At 32.7% G+C, this 17647-nt stretch overlaps 1 protein-coding gene across 1 annotated transcript; it reads right to left on the bottom strand.

The window, feature by feature from the left end:
- Positions 1-997: 997 nt before the first annotated feature.
- LOC106625909 (uncharacterized) lies at positions 998-2185 on the bottom strand. The gene has a single exon (XM_014245732.3). The coding sequence runs from the start codon at positions 2110-2112 to the stop codon at positions 1075-1077; it is 1038 nt and encodes a 345-aa protein (XP_014101207.3). The 5' UTR covers positions 2113-2185; the 3' UTR covers positions 998-1074.
- Between the last annotated feature and the right edge of the window lie 15462 nt (positions 2186-17647).

Here is a 17647-nt window from a genome sequence, read left to right as displayed (position 1 = left end):
ACAACAACTTTTAGTTGTTTTCATCGTAACCGTTATATGGGAAGTGGGCGGGGTTATAATGCGAATTCAACCATTTTCACAGGGATTTCAAAAATATTTTCCCTGCGAGCTTAAATAGTTTAGTAGATATGTACATTAAACTAATTAAAGGGCAAGGCCACATCCACCTTTTCAAAATTTTTCAACCATAGATGCCCCTCCCTAATGCAATTTTTTGTACAAAATAACGGCCTTGTACCTTATTGTGGAACTTAGTTAATGGCGTTTCATGGGCGTAATAATGGTTCAATTACGCCCATCTGCAACCCTCTTGAGACGCCAGGAATCATATGTATCAAGTTTCATATCAATTTTTGCTTAAGATATCTCTTACACGAATGGACGTACAGACTTTTATCTGGATTTTAACTCGTTTCCGTAATCATTTCTATATATTATATATAACCTCATATCTAAGTCGATTAGTTTTGCGAAATACAAACAACCTTTAGGCGAACAAAACTATTATACTCTGTAGCAACATGTTGCGAGAGTATAAAAATCTTGCGAAGGAATTCAACATTCATTTTTCAAAGAAATCGAATAGATTACAATCAAATTTGGTCTCTTATAAATTATGTTTATTACAGATCGTAGACTCATATAGTTTCACCAGAATTTGAGCTTAAAACCAAAGTCTGCACCAATAAAATTCAAAATCTACCCTAAGCGGCATTATTTTAAATAAGTCTACAGAATTAGAAATCTACAGAACTATTATTGGCTATTTTATTAAAATAGCATACACAAATTTTTAGAATTATACTGTAGTATATATAATACAATAACATACGTTATTTCTCTACGTCTCCTCCTTTGTGATATTCAAAACTACTAAAAGTATGAATCACCAGACCCTTAAAAACCAACGAATCGTTTTGACCCTAAATAAAATTTGTTAAGGCTGCTTCTATCAATTCTCCTGCTAAGAAGTTATACAATATCACATATACATATATTTTCGAGAGTTTAATATTTTATTGTTACTGCAAAAATTATTTACACATATCATAGCTTATATACAAATTTAAGGTATTACAAGAATTTATCTAAATTAGCTTTGGATAAGCACTTTCTTCGTATGGCTTTTGCGGTATCCGCACATTTCATTGTGATTGCATTTCGGATTACACGTTCCGGACAATTGAAAAGCAATTTGAGGAAATATATCACATCAGCCACTTTCAGCTTATCTAACTGACGCTTGAGTGGGCGATCACGGTCCAGAAAAGCAGGCGAGGGCTTGCCACTCAGTGTGTGCGTCGCAAGAGTTTCGCGATCAAAAATGACACTTAAAAGCTGCCGCGTGGTGATTGATACTTCCGTCCAGTTGATATTCAGCAATTGTTCTCCGGTTATGTATGTGCCATTTGGACCTAGTTGGAAACAATCAATAATTAATGGAGAGGATGACCCAGAACGCGGGTTCCTTGTATTTGAGGAATTCGATGAATGAAAATCGTTGATTGGCTCTTCTCCAATAGCTGAGGAATATGATGTCATGAAGCACGAGTCCTCGCCATTTGAGACATTTTTTGGGTTTAATTTGACAATTGGTTTTTCTAATACTGTTTGTTTTAACGACGGGTTCGATGCCTCGAATACCGATTGGTCCACATTTAAATTGTTGGTTGTGTCTAATACCTGCAGTGGCTCCTCTTTAATAGCTGCTGCTGTCTGCATTATCAAAGAAGATGATTTCTCAAGTATATTTAAGATATTTGATGCTTCCAAATCGTCAAGTGGCTCCGCTTTAATAGCTAATGTTCTATAATAATTGTATGGTATCTGTACCATCGGTATTTCTACTTGATTTCGTGGGTCCGCTTCAGGCACTGGTGTTATGTGTTCGTCCAATTTTAATTTTTTTGTTTCACCATCGAATATATTTTCGAATTCTCTTCGACGTTTTAATTGTCGATGTACTGTTGATAGACGGTCGTTCCGTGTTTGTTGACGACAGCATAATTGGGACAAATCATATGCTTGTATTGCTCCTTGGCCAACACATTTTGTTGGTATAGTGTTATATGTCCGCAAATCAACGGCTATTTTATTGGGTTGAATATTCATGCTGCTGTTCGTGGATAAGTCCACAATGGTAAGTTCTTCAAAGCGTCAGTGTTTCAGAGTCGGGAGCTGATAATATTATAAAGATGAGTGGGAAATTGTGCGGTATTTATACTAGTTGGCGTGATGTCGAGCAGGTAGAATATAATCGCATCTTAAATTGTATTTAAGTTCTTAATGTCCTTACCTGAACCTCTGTCTCTCTTTGGTTTTTACAAATTAAACACTAAGACCTTTGTTGAATGTAAAGATTATGCACTGGCCTCTCGTTCATTATCATCCTTTTATCTGACTAAGGAGCTGTGTTCAAGTTAGTTAAAAAGTCCATTGTTAAAAGAAAGCTTTGCCGGTTTTAGGCATAATTACTTACCACTCGAAGCATAATAGAGGTAAATTTTTAGTATTTATGGCAACAGTGTATTCAGATAATTATTTTCACCGTTCAACTTTACACAGATCGCGTGGGGACAGGTACCAATAAGTACACTTGCTCTTAAGTGTAAGCATTACAAATATTTGGGAAAGTCTGTAAGTCAATAATTAAAATTATGCAAAGTCCTATATTTTCAGTTTAATGTAGAGTGTGAAGCAAGCCACAGACAGCGTTTGGGGTTGAGCTTTTTATGCACTGCGTGTTTAGGAAGGTCTCCACAAATAAAGATAATTTTGTTACCCTTTGATTTAAGTCAAGGCCAGTCAAGCAACATAAAATGGTCTAACTTAGCCAATTTATTTTTAAAGTAAGTAAAAATCATCCCAGCCCAGGTTCTCGGCGAGCGAAGATGATTCGAAGAACTGCTGCTTTTCGCGACATGTTCTTGCCAACAAATTCTTCTAAATATGTAATCTTGCATAGTTCTCTGCATAGGTTTATATAGGTGTAGTTTTTATTGATAGCTACTAGAATATACAATATTTGGTGGAAATATCTGAGGCAAGTCACCACCGTAAAAATTTAATTTTCTCAAAATATGCACGAAAATAATTTTGAATAAATATGACGTCCACACCGATACACCGATCCAGCGAATTGTGCTACAAAAATGAGGAGAAGCCGAAAAAACCACGACAAGCCACTAACAGTTCCTCTTGGATAGACGCCGGTGGGCTGTGATGCCCAGAACTCCCAGGTATGGATCGAAAAAACCGTCGCATATCTACAAAGCGGCCAGAGCCAGCGACAACTTTTTTGAGCCGGCTAATAAATACTACAGTCAATTCGTCCTTGCAACTTTGATTTTGTGATACCCCTCATTGTTTGTTTTGTTTTTTGAAAATGTTTAAACACTTTGTCGGATAACTCGGATTTCTTCTGTTATGGTTTTATATTTTGTAAACTTAATTCTTTAATTACAGCTAGCTTAAACCGCACTTACGGAATAACATCAAAAACTCACTTGTCAATACAAAAAGTTTTACTGAAATTTTTTCCCCGAAATGTTGTATAGAAAACCTTACTAAATTTCCCACGTCTTCAAAAAATTGTTAGTCGCATAAAAGTGCAGAAACTAATAAAATTAAATGTGAATCGGACTATAAATATCTAGTCGGAAATCTGTATTTCTTTCAGCATTATGGCGTGAAACTCATTCAGACCCATAAAGTCACATATGCAGAAACTTTATCAAACACATGCTCTCAACAAGCAAATATATGTGTGTGGAGCTGTGTGCGCTTGCATGAGGGGGATGGCCCGATAAGCTTTGACGAATACGTATGTTCGGGATTAACTAAGGGAATCCCAATCAAAGCCGCATGAAGAAGCGCCAACCAGAGCGTTAAACGAAGAATGAAAGCACATAAAGCATGAGGCTAATAAAAAAGCAAAGATGTATAAATGCATTATCTTTATTGTGGTTAGATAACTGTGCACGCATACAAGCACATGAAGACTTGAGTGTATAAACAATCGAACTAAATATTCAAACGTGTAAGTGTGTGGGTGTGCGCACCTACTACAAATGGGAATCATATGAAAACCAAAATATAAAATAGACATTGTTGTTGTAACAAATACAACCAAAATGGACGGCATTTAGAGAATCGAGTGTTGGTGAGACATATGTTGCATATACAAGTGAGGTGTAATGAAAAAGAAGAAACATCAATAATGATTAGAATGCGAAAATGAAGTATATTTGAAAATATTTTTCATGTTATGATTTTTTTTCTAATACAAAAAATAATTATATGGAACGCAGTTACCTCAAACAAATACAAAATATTTTTTGCATACAAAATTTTCAACATGTGGCAACGCAGAAAAAGTAGTATATTAAAATTTAGTAATAATTAATATACTTTCAAATTATAAGTTTTAAAAATTCACTACTTTAGAAATCTGGCAACCTGGGTAAATCAATTATTGTTATATTAATTTTTAATTGCGTGCTTTGAATTTTTTTTCAAATATAACATATAATTTTATGGACAGTACTTACGTCAGACAAACAAAATAATATTTTTGCATAAAAAATTTGCAACATGTGGCAACCCAATAAAAAAGTTATACAATCAAATTTTCTAATATGTAATATGTGTACTTTCAATTTCTATGTTTTGAAATTTTACTATTGTATTTTAAAAATCTGGCAACCCTGGTAAATCAATTAATAAAGTATATTGTATATACATACATACTTATTTTATATTTCTTAGCGAACATCGAAGTATGAAAATCGACTTATAATTTCGAAACTTATCTGCATATTTTTTATAGCTGACAACTCTCTAAAATATATCTACATAGTATTTCCATAAGTAATAACAATAATAAATAAATCTGTTACGACTACAATAAACATACATATGTATTAAATTTAAATTAATTTCCATTGAACTTTTTCTAAAATTATATTATAGGTTTCTTGTTATTAGTATGGCAATACCATGAATTCCCTCGCAAGCTTAGGTATAAGTTTTTTACCAGGCGGTACACATTATGAAACGAAAATAGCCTCTCAATAAGGATATATTTTGTAATGTAATTTTAAATGGTTTAACTATTTTATGAATATGGCAACCCTGTTTCCAATTATATGAAATCATTATATAATATAGTTTTCTTAAATAAAATGTAAACAGAACACAATATGTATTGACCGACAAATGAGCAGTTTCTTAGTGAGATAAGGACAGGTACAAAATTTCAGATCGATAGCTTAAAAACTGAGGGACTAGTTTGCTTATCTACAGACGGACGGACGGACAGATGGACGTGGCTAAATCAACTCAGCTCATCATCATGATCATTTATATATACATTTTATAGGGTCTCCGACGTTTCCTTCTGGGTGTTACAAACTTCGTGGAAAACTTAATATAACCTGTTCAGGGTATAAAAATAATATTAGAACATACAATATATATTTTTTCTTCAAAACCGAAATTTAAAAATAAATTAAAATTTTATTAATTTTTTATTACTTATTTACAATAATTTAAATTCATAAGTATCTACATATCTACTGGTGGCAACTCTATTAAAACTAATATATATATGTTTCAAAAAATATTCTTTAAATCTATTCGTGTAATTTTGCTATTCTATAAAACATAAATTTTCACTGATACCAGCTTTGCAGCGCTCTCTGAAATTTAACTAAAATTAAATTGAATTAAAAAATAATTCAAATTTTTATTATAATTATAGTTGGCAACCATATGAGTTAAATAATGCTAAATCGATGGCGTTTCACATTAATAGGAACCTAGTTTTCTTAACGCACCCTTACGTTTTATTGTTTTTTGGTATATTTATGGGCATGTGAAAATTACTTTTTAAAAATATAAAAGTTAATTTACTATTACCTGCCACGGTTAAATACATTCTAATTTTACAAAAAATTTTTTTATTATATAAACATACATTTTGCAAAATTATATAAATGTGGCAACCTTAAAAATATTGAAATATTTTTTGCAAACAAAAGTATAAAAGATTTCAATCGATTTTTTTAGTGAATTAATTTTGTAATAAATAAACATTTCGAAAAATTTCTTTGAGAATATATTTTTGAAGGGGTTACCACCGGTGCTTTCGCACTAGACAATGTTGCTATAATATACAAATATTTAATCAAATGATAATAAATTTTAATAAACATTTTTTTGTGGTCCAGTGGCAACATTTTCGAAAATATTTTTTAAGAATTTTCAAATAATTTCCTTTTTATAGCAACTTTCATCAATTCCGAAAATTTACTTTTTTAATATTTTTCTGATATTTGGGGTTGATGGCAACTCTATTTTCACAAATTAATCAAAACAAATTATTAGTTTGCTTTATTGTTTTATTATTGCTTAAAAATTTAATTTTCCAGCTGATATTATAAGTTTTAGTCCTATTAAAACATATTTAGAATAAAATAACTGAAAAACTCGGAAGATTAAGCTTTAATAGATGCAATGCATGACTAATACCAAACATATATACTAAACATATGAAAAACTCAAAGGTTAGGAATTTTGTATAGACTTTGGGACAAGTTTAAAAATGTTTCAAACAATGTTTGTTGCAAAACTGACCAAATTAAGCAAATAAAGTTAAATTTATATGTCTGGAAACATTGTATTATTTAATAAGAATTTAATTGACCACCAAGAGCTAATAATTTCATTATACTCCATACTACCTAAAATGTCACTCATACGCCATGTCAGACAAAATATTTTTCTTACATTTTCACGCTTTTTGCTGTAAAAATTAATTTTCCAAAAATAAACATAGAATTTATCTGTTATTATGCTATACTATGGGCCGCCTCGAAAAAAGTTTCAATTTTAATTATAATATCTACCTTTTCTATGTAAATAATAAACTTCCCACCACTTTATCATCCAACCCAGTTTACGTTTATTTAATATTCAGTTCTTTGTCGACGTTGCCATGCTAAGCAATCTACCTTTGAATATTTGAATATCTGTATGCATTTACGTGTTAATGTGTATATGTATGTATAAGTATATTTGTATTTGTTTTGCGACCAACTCAAGCCTGTGACTGACGGACATTTGAGCAATCGCCAATCTCATTGCGTGCGTTGTAAGCATGAAACGTATTAATGCGACAACCACACCAACAATTTAATCCTCCCCTCTTCAACCCTCCACTTACTTTGCGCTCTGTCACTCATTTATTTGGTGAACGTAAGAAGATTTCGCGTAGATTGTGTCTGTCTGTCTTTGTCTGCGGTTTTTTATTTCATTCAGTTTTACTGTTATTTTTCGCTTTTCGCCATTTATTTGTGTGATTGTTGTTGTCATTTGTCCACGTATACCATAAAAAGCTGCTGTCACCACTATGTACCCCCCTTTGTTGCCGAAAACAGGTGCACACACGAATTTACTTCTGTATGGGAGTGTATGTGTATATATGTATATTATGGTGACCATTATGTACCAAGTTAATTATATCTTAAACAGTGTACATCCTGTTTGCTATAAAGTTTGTAACACCCAGAAGGAAACGTTGAAGACCCTATAAAATGCATATATAAATTATCAGCTTGACAAACTTACGACGAGTTGACGTCCGTCTGTATATACGCGAGCTAGTCCCTCAGTTTTTACGGTATGGCTCTAAAATTCCTTCACATCCATTTCTCTTTAAGAAGCTGCTTATTTGTTGAAACCACCTATATCAGAACACTATAGCACATAGCTGCCATACAAACTGAAAGATCGGACTAAAATGCTTGTATGGAAGGCTTTTTCATTTGACGAGATATCTTCACGAAATTTGGCATGAATTATTGTCCAAAGCAATGAAATCGGTCTGCTATAGCATAAAGCTGCTATACAAATCTGCCATACAGACCTATCAAATGGCTTTGGTTCGATGATCTGATTTGAAATGTATCGTTCTACGAAAAAGGTTTTAATAACTTATTTTCATAAAAATATTCCTTTACAAATTATACGCAGTTTATATTATGCTTCAAATGTATTGTATTCATATGGCACACCATGTCGTATGAGCAACTCAGTACATTTGAGGTGTAACTTTAACTGCATATACTTCTTAAAGGATTGGTTTTAAGGAAAAAATCAACAAAACATTTTTTATAGAAATTTTTTTTTTTGAAGATCGCTTTTTTAAATTACTATATCTGCTAGCTTAAGCTTAATGCTAAATATTTAAAAAATGCCATTTTAAATATACGGGAAAAGTAAAAGGATTTCGGTACAGTTTAAATTGAAAATAAAAAACTTGTTTACGTTGCATATTATTTTTAGAGCAAAAATTTAAACTTCCTGGGAATTGAAAAAAATCAACTTGTAAAATAACCTACACCCTAATGTGCATGTTTGCACATATGTATGTATGCATGTTTGCATATATGTATATGCATGTGTAGATAGTAATTTGTCACTGCGTTCAACGTGTGACCGGTGACTTTTGATCGCTGCTGGCGTCCAACTGTCGTCGACACTCCCTCAGTTTCGACAATTTACCTGTAAATCTAGCAAATGTGAATCAGCGGTTTGGCAAGTTTTGGTGCAGCAACAACATACGTGCCGTGGCTAAAGTAAATTAAAGCACATCGGTGCGAAGCAGAAAAGAAGAAAAATTCATAAAAATTGCTTTTAATCTTTGTGGAAATGATAATGTACAAGTAGTGGCAAAACATTTTCGCAAGACAATAAAATGGTGGCATCGCTGTGTTTTCCCGCAAATTACTTTATCAACGCCAACGTTTGCTTACGCCCTCACTCTTTCGTGTGCAGCGACTACCCAGCAGAGCACTTGTGGATTGTTCAGAGCGCGTTACTTGCCACTGATTTGTCTCGTGTTGACAATTTCATCTTCATTTTTATGTTTATCTGCTGACTTTGCTTGCGAATTATTTGCCTTCTGCAGCTCATTTGTAAATGCTAACCCTCCCACTTTTCTCCTTTCTTTTATGTGCTCTTTTTGTTTGTGCTGCGCTCTCGTTAACTGTTGTGATCTAAGTAATCTACACTTTTTATTGCGCATTCGGCAGTTTAAGCATTTAGCTGGCGGCCAAAGCGTTTATTTTAACTCTTATTTAATTGTAATTTAATTACTTTTAAATGTAATTGTATTTCTAGGCTTCATTTTTCGATATAAATTGTCAAGGTCATTAAGCTTTTAGGCCAACTGGGATTACTGAGCTTTTTTCACGAAATATTGGCTAATGAACTTTTATGTACATCGTCAGATAAATTAAGACATTTGAATGTGAGATTTTAAACTTGTTTTGTGTTTTAATATTTCAAGTTAGGTAGCAACTTATTAATCTGATAAAATTTTATTCCGAAATTATTTTTTATAATAATATTGAAGTCTTTTAAATTGTATGTTAATTCCTATTTAAATAAATAATACTTATGATAAAGGTGGCAACCTTGTGCAAATTTATTTATTCAAGAAATATTGTATTTAACTATTTTTAAATTTATTTTAGCAATTAACTAAATATAAGTAAATAATGATTATAAAAAAAAATATTTTAAGACAAGTGGCAACCACGTGCCAAATTATGATGAAACTTTATGTGTAACACATTTATATATGCTTGAATTTTTTATAATTGTATTAATAACTATAACAAAAAAAACATGTTAAAATATGTGGCAACTCCATACGATAAATGTGCATCTAATAAAACTCATTTATATATTTTTACTGAATTATTCAACATATTACAAACGTTTTATTGTTTAAAGTATAAAAAATACAATATTTAAAAAAGGTGGCAACTCTACTTACTTTCTATTTAAGTTCAACTTTATACACATATACCTATTTCAAAAAGAAACTCATTGATGCATTTTTTACTAGATAACATATTTACATATATTACGCAAGTATTAATGTTTAATGTATAAAAAATACATGTGGCAACTACTTCGCATTTTTTAAATAATCTGAGTGGCATAAAAGTTTTAAAATTAATCCAAAACTACAAATATCCAAACCTTAGTGTACACATGACTCGGAAGAGGTTTAATACAGACAGCTTCAACTACTCTTTAACATTTCTCAAAAAAGTTAAACTAAAATGCTCTTCTTCAAGCAAGACCTAAGGCTATATAGAAGAATTTAACCTATTCCCGCTCGCACAATAAATTTGATTTTCAATTCAAATTTAAATTTTTAGTTAAAGAAGAGTTTCTGGTAATCACGAAAGGTTGGCAGCGTATTGATAGGAAGAAACTTCTGTGACTTAAACTCTAATCATGAGCAGTATTCAGAGGATCGCGAGTACAAATACCTTACAAAAATCCTCTTGAACGTAACACCTTGATAGATAGTGTCCAAACTTTTGGCGCTTAACCTTATATCACTCTGGTAAAAAGAATTGCCTGCCGTTTAGCACTGGAAAGGCACACAAAATTTGACGTGATGTCCAGGAAGGCAAGTCTATACGGTGACCTATGCTACTAAATTACTTTATTTATAAAGTATGGATAAGCAAACCACCGTGTCGTTTGAAGGTCCTAAACAACTCTTAGTTATTGGGAATTTCACCAAAACTACTCATTCGCCAATGATTCGTCACAAAGAGAACCGACTGCGTACAAAAAGAAGAAAAATTAATATTGCACAAGCAATTGAAATTACCATAAGCTAGTTCTGAAAACCATTAAAAAGCGACAAAAACCAAAATAGAAGCCACAATATACCGACTACCTAAGTAAAGTTATGATTTTTATTGTAGTTACAATCAGTAATACTCGCCCCCTTTTTCAATGTATTTAACCTTTTTTTTAAATAACTATTTTCTAATACAAACTTTATAAGCTGCGCCACCAGTTGTTCTAATAAACTGTTACCGCAACCCCCATATTTTATTCATTTATATTATTCGTCGCCATCGCCATTAAACAAAAGCCCTTTCGTCGATATATATAGATAATGCATACAACAACTTGCTGTTACATAGTTTATGGACGTGAGCTCATTTAGGTTGAACAACTTCGTGTGTCCTTCATATTTTTTCACAGCAAGAAATACTTGCACCATTTGCATAACCAGGTGGCAGCGGAAGAACGAAAGAGAGAGAGCGAATGGACGCTGTGAGGAAGAAAATTTGTAAACTAAATCACTTAGCTATACGAGTAATGTGCTGGTAGCCCGTGGTACGTTCATGGTCGATTAGAAATTTTTGCTTAAAACATATACTCGTACAATTAAAGTTGTCACTACTGAATGCCTTGATATGGTGCACTAACTCAACTTTAAAATGAGTCAAATTTCTTAGAAATATCTGTATTTTCGGAAATTTTCTATTATAATCTATTATTTTTTCTGTAAGATAGAACTATTTAGCACAATAATTAATTTGATAAGTTATCTGACAGTGGACTTTTTTCTATATGCCTTTTTGAAAAGGTCAAAATATCATACGACAACTAATGAACTTGCAAGACTAATAGCTTCATATCCACAGTCTCTAATTAAGTGCTTGTTTTAGTCTAATTAAGTCAAAATGAAATGAAATGAAATGAATTAATTTTACTAAAAGGATTGATGATTTGGTTAATTTTCGGCTTGGATATAACGTTTGAACACAGTGATGCTTTTTAAAGAGAACATAATGAAAAGTAGTCTAATAGTATCAGTCAAACTTACAATGTCTTTGCAACTGGATTTAAGCTTAGCTAACCATTCGTCCCATTTTGGGCGGGAGTGTCCGGATTCCGAGTTAAGCGTTCCGGGCGTCCCGGACTTATCAAAGAACAACCAATTACCCTGTTTCCTTTGTACTAGAAAGGAATGCAGCTTAGCGTTTAAAATTGTTTAGAACTAATATTAAGCCTCTTTAATACCATTTCAAAGCAATATTCAACAAAGGTTACGCAGCGCTCTATTCTTTACCTTTTATCCCTCAGCATATGATCGCCGAAAAACTCAGGAAATCACAGAAATTCGATAAGCGATCTTTACCGTAACCTAGAAATTCTTGTTTACATAATTGATACTCAAAAACGTTCCTAGTTATAGTTATTCAATTTACTTCGAAAGCCTGGTTAAACCGCATTAAACCAACGAGGAGCGATCTCAACACCTTTGTTGAACTCTTGCTTACCAACAACTCTTCGGGCTTTTAGATAAGTCAAATATAAAAAATATTTAGCAATTGGAAAAACTCTTTTAATTTTTCGTGCTATTGAAGTAAGTCTAAAATTTGTTGAAAATAATTATCTCATATAAAAGTTCTGGTATAAGATTTAAACATTCAATGCTGGGAGGAGTCTGAGTTAGCATTAAATGATTAAATCTTTTAACTTATCAGAAATTTTATTTTCTCCAAAGCAAGTCCAAATCAATTCCACTGCCTCTTTCAAATTAACTCGTGACTTGCTTTGGTTTGGCGGGTTGGTGGGGAGCCTCATTAGACCTTTTCACTTCTTTGAAAAAGGGGCTAAAGCTGGAGCCAAAAAAATCAGTAGAATGTTTTAAAAGGCATAGTTAAGCTATACTCTCTTAGATGGAGAGAATTGACTATTCTAACAACACTCTTATCCAGCATACAGGACAAAAACAACACAGCAGTGGCTAAAAAGCAGTATTCCTGGTTTCATAGCTGTGAATGATTGTCCGTCTGGAAGTACAGATTTGAGTCCATTGTACTACAGTTTGTGCAAAAATCGAGCATTTCACAAAAATTTTGTTCAACGTTCATAAAATATATTTATATGTATATTATTAAATAAATTCACCTTTATTAAAAAATTTATTATTGTATAATTTTTACAGCAGCCTGAACTTGTAACAAAAATATGTATATTTGTCTTTGTATTAATAGTCCAAAGACTCTATCATCAAAATGGGTTGTGTAATGATTTGAAGTTCAGGATTTTCCTATCAAAACTCGGCATTAAAATTTAAAAAAAAATTGTTAGATTAATTTGGAAACCTTGAGAAGGATCATCACACACTTTTCGGGAAATTTCGTATAAATGTTTTAGAATTTGAACGTTTCTTGCACATGCTTTACAATGTAATGTTTAGAGTAAGCATTTCACTTTGTAAGTTGTATCAGAAATTTCTTCATAGCAGACAAAAAAGTTATATTTTCGAAAATTTTGTTCTATTTTTTTTTTAATTAGCGGAAACTGACGCCGTTTTTCCTATCGATGAGCTACAACAATGCCGTCGCATTTTCAGGCAGTCATAAATAATATATTTTATCGCACAGAAAATCATTTCAACTCGAAAAAATTTATTCAAAATATCTTCCCTATATTTGAAATCCTCTTTACAATCATTTAACCAAAAAATATTGCTGAAAAATTGTACAAAAACACGCGCTTCTTTCCACGTCCTGCCACAGCAGGAAATCGATTTTTTGTTCAGACGCTTTTTCTTTTGCATATTTCCTGCTATTCTAAGCGAAATATTCAGCACAAAATGCATATGAGTTCTGGCAGAAATATTTCAATATAAATATTCACATGGAAGATGTTAAATGAAGCTTGAAGAAAGCAATATTTGTTTGAGCAAATGTCACGTAAATATGTAAAGAGCGGAAGAGTCTACATGAGCAAATTGACAGGATGCTTTGGCTTGTAAATAATGAATAGGCTCGGAGGGCGAGGGAAGCTTTCAATTCCTTTAAGAGAGCACGTTTTCGGAAAAAAAATAACACACACACCTACCCATAAAACATACTCTCAAGTGTACATATACACACCTATTTACCGTTTCATTTACCGCAAACGTTTCTGTTCGCGGCCACGAAAAGTAATTTAAATTTCTTCAGCAAACTTTTACTTTCAACCTTTGACTTTAACATTTTCTTCCGCATGCTTCACTTACGCTTCGCTGCCGCCGCGCGGCAGTTGCGTGTTTTCTTCGGTCACTTCTCAATCCTTTTTTACCGCATTTTTCATTAACCGCATTCCTGTAATGCGTTGCCTTTTGGTTTTGGCGAAATAAAATATTAAATGAAATTAACTCTGGAAATTTTTTGGAAAATTGTATACAACAATAACAACAACAGGTTGCCAGCAGCAACACATATGAGTCGCTGCGGCGCTTCAATGGCACCAAAGGGAATGCGAGGATCTTGTGTTGGTGCTTACTTGTACCTTTTATCCTTCACTGCACATGTTTTATACATAACTGTGTTTTCTCACACACTTTTTGCTATGAATTTTAAGCCACTTTTACGCTTTTTTCACTTCATCACTGAGTTTTTGAGGTTTTCATTAACTTTCAGATAGATTTTTAAGGTAAAAGTGACAGCTTTTTTACTTTTTTGTTGCAATTGAGTATTTAATTTATTTAATATTATACACCATACTAACTAACGATGTGTATGTGTGCGCATATATGTAGGTAAAAATGTATATACAAATAAAAGGCGGCTTGTTGGTGGTTGTGTTTGGAATTAAATACATTATGTTACATTTTCGTTGTTATAGAATGTCGGTTTAGTGTTTAACGTAATTTCAAGCATTTAACAAATTTTTAATATTTTTTGACTTAATTTTTTCTAAATTTTTCGTTTCCAATTTTTTAAATCGAATAGATTTTATATTTTTTTTATTCTTCATTTGCCAAAAGTATATTTTATTTATTTGTGCTATTGTTAGAGCTGGCTTTAATGTTTTTTAAGATATTTTGAGCATTTAAAAATTTTTGTAATATTAAATTTTTTTTATTATTTATTATATATTCTTCAATTTTATTTAGTTGATTTTTCTTTTTGTTTGATTTATCGATTGAATTTATTCAACTCATAAATATTGTATTTATAATTTAATTTTTTCATTTTTGCTGTTGTTTGGGTTGAATTTAATTTAAAAAAAAAAGTTTTGAGCATATAAAAAAATTTCGAATTTTTCCACTGAATATTTTACAATTTTTTTAATTATATTTTGTTATAAACTTTTTTTTAATTTGTTTTATTTTCATTCGAAAATGTTTTTGTTCTTCACACTTTTTTATTTTTATTTTATTTATATATTTTTTATTTAAGAACTCTACTTTCATAATATTATTTTAATTTTTTATAAAATGTCGGCCATTTTGATTTTATATAAATTTTTATATTTAATTGATTTATTTCAAAATTTTTTTAAATATAGTTTAAAAGTGTTTTTCTTTAGAAAACGTCTACTGTGCAAACATTATATGAATTTGTATTATTTTGCTCTCTTAATATATTTTAAATTTTTTTTATAAATTTTTGTATATCATTTTCTTAATTTTTATGCATAATAATTTTTTGGTCACCTTTTTCTTAATTTTCTTTCGTGTTTACGATTACACCAGCCCGATTTACTAAATTTTGTTCACACTTTTCTCTCAACTTTCGCTTCTTATTTCACCAAAATAACCTCATTTGCCAAAATTTATAATTTTTCTTTGCGTTTTCGCCATTTTGGCTGCCTTCATACGCAACTTTTGCGTTTGCCTACACTTTTGCGTGTTTTCTCTGCTCTTACTTACACAAAAAAGCGACTAACGGTACACAACACACAGTATCAGTGAATATTTACACTACAAAGAACTGCTTACGCATTCACCGTTAACTAGTATATCGCTTTAAAAGAAATTCGTTAGATATTTATTTTCTACTAAACACCCATGGAGGGACGCCACCCTATAAACAGAGCCACCAACCACATGTGACCAAGTCACTTTGTCACTTTTCACAAAGCACAGGTTCACCATTAGCAATAAAAAAAAAAACGCACACAAAAAATCATACACTTATTAATGCATGTGTGTGTGCGTGTATTGGTCCGCCCTCAGCGTTTTCGTTCCAACTGTAAATCGCTTGGTCACAAGCTGATTTTCACTTTCGCTCCGAGTTTGTGTGCGCATAGCGCGTTTGCTAAGAACCTACTGCTGCTCGCTGCTGCGCCGACTAGCTACCAAAGTGGCAGCTGCTGTTGCCACGACTACTCAGCGCTACACGGTGAGCATATTTTGGCCACTGTGCGTGTGTGTGTGTGCGTGTGAGCGCCTTCTTCCTTTCACGACTTCACTTGGCATTGACACGGACGTTGGCTGCGAGGCATGCTGATTCCTGCTGCCTCCATTTCTTCGCTGCTTCACAGCATTTTGTCCGGCCTTCACTTGTGCATAAAGTTACTTATACGCACTGGCACGCTCACACTTGCCGTCACTACAGCGCGGTATCACTTCGCTGTCGTCCTTCAGCCAAGCACTGTTTGAGTATTGTTTTGCAGTTTTGAACTACTTTTTTATTAGTTATGTTGCCATTTTAAATAGTCTCCGCTTTTTTGCTATCATCTTCATATTAATGGCAATGAAATGCTGTATTTTATTGTAACACATAAAGTTTAAAGTGGATGTATGCGTGCTACTTTCATTAAAAAAAATTCTGTGTATATGTGTATGTGTTTCTTTATCCCATTAACATTGTGTGCATAGCATTTTTGTTGTTGTAATTGTGCGCTTTTGTGTACGCTGTTCTCTTATCAGCCTCTGCCTTATCTCCCTATTCGTTACTCTGGCAATTTGAGCACACACAGAGCAGCTGATTGCTATTCAGCGAGAGCAAATCCATTGGGAGAACGTTACCAGCATGAAAATTTCAAAAAGTTTAAATTTTAAAATTAACAAGTTATGATGTGATGCTTTGTGTCCATTGATAGCGCCACTACGCTTTGTCTTGCGATTACTGCTATTTTCAAAAAAATTTCAATTTTATGTCTCGAAACTACTGGATACAGGAGGACAAACCATCAAAGAAAAGCGCGGTAGTAAGAAAAAGTAAAAAGGATCAGTACAGTTTCAAGTAGAGTGAAAGACAAATGAAGTCTACTTTTTGTGGAGTACTATCTGAGTTGGTCATTTTGGCAACTGTTACTTGATTTTTACTCAGTATGGTTTGCGATATAATCGCCCAGCAGAGTCGGTGATTCAAGCCACCATGAAACCGTTTCGATCACGTTGCCATAGTGGATAATGCGGATCCTCAGAGAGTGTGCGCCAAAGACGCTACTTCCGCTGTGGAGTAAAGTCTCGAAAACGGCCCGAATGAGCAAATCCGCCGTCGTGTGCAACAATTGGATCAAGTTTATGGAATATTTTACGGAAGGATCTCGGTTTGCGGGCTTATAAACTTTAATTCGTGTAAGAACTGATCATCGAACACTCGCACGTTCGTTGAATGGGCCCAAAGCGAGATAGTCACCAATCGCAATTTTCTCAAGAAAGTTTTTTCGAGCGATGAAACTTACTTTTTGTTGAATGGGTACATTAATAAACAAAATTGCCGCATATGGAGTGATTATATTCTACAAGGCATTATAGAGACGCTGTTACATCCTCAAAAAGTCTCAGTTTAGTGTCCTTTGTGGGTAGTGGGGACTATTGGTCTATATTTCTACAAAAATGAAGTCGGCCATAATGTTACAGTCAATGGGGAATACTATAGAGTCATTATTAAAGACTTTTCCATGCCTGAACTGGAGCACGTTGATGTAGATAACGCTTGGTGCCAAACAAACGCTGTTACATACCATATAGCCAACGATACAATCAATTTATTGAAGCAATTACTTGCGCATCATCTCGCTGGACTAT

This window comes from Bactrocera oleae, chromosome 4 (genome assembly GCF_042242935.1).
Source record: "Bactrocera oleae isolate idBacOlea1 chromosome 4, idBacOlea1, whole genome shotgun sequence".
Taxonomy (NCBI): domain Eukaryota; kingdom Metazoa; phylum Arthropoda; class Insecta; order Diptera; family Tephritidae; genus Bactrocera; species Bactrocera oleae.
This window is presented reverse-complemented; position numbering and strand designations above follow the sequence as displayed.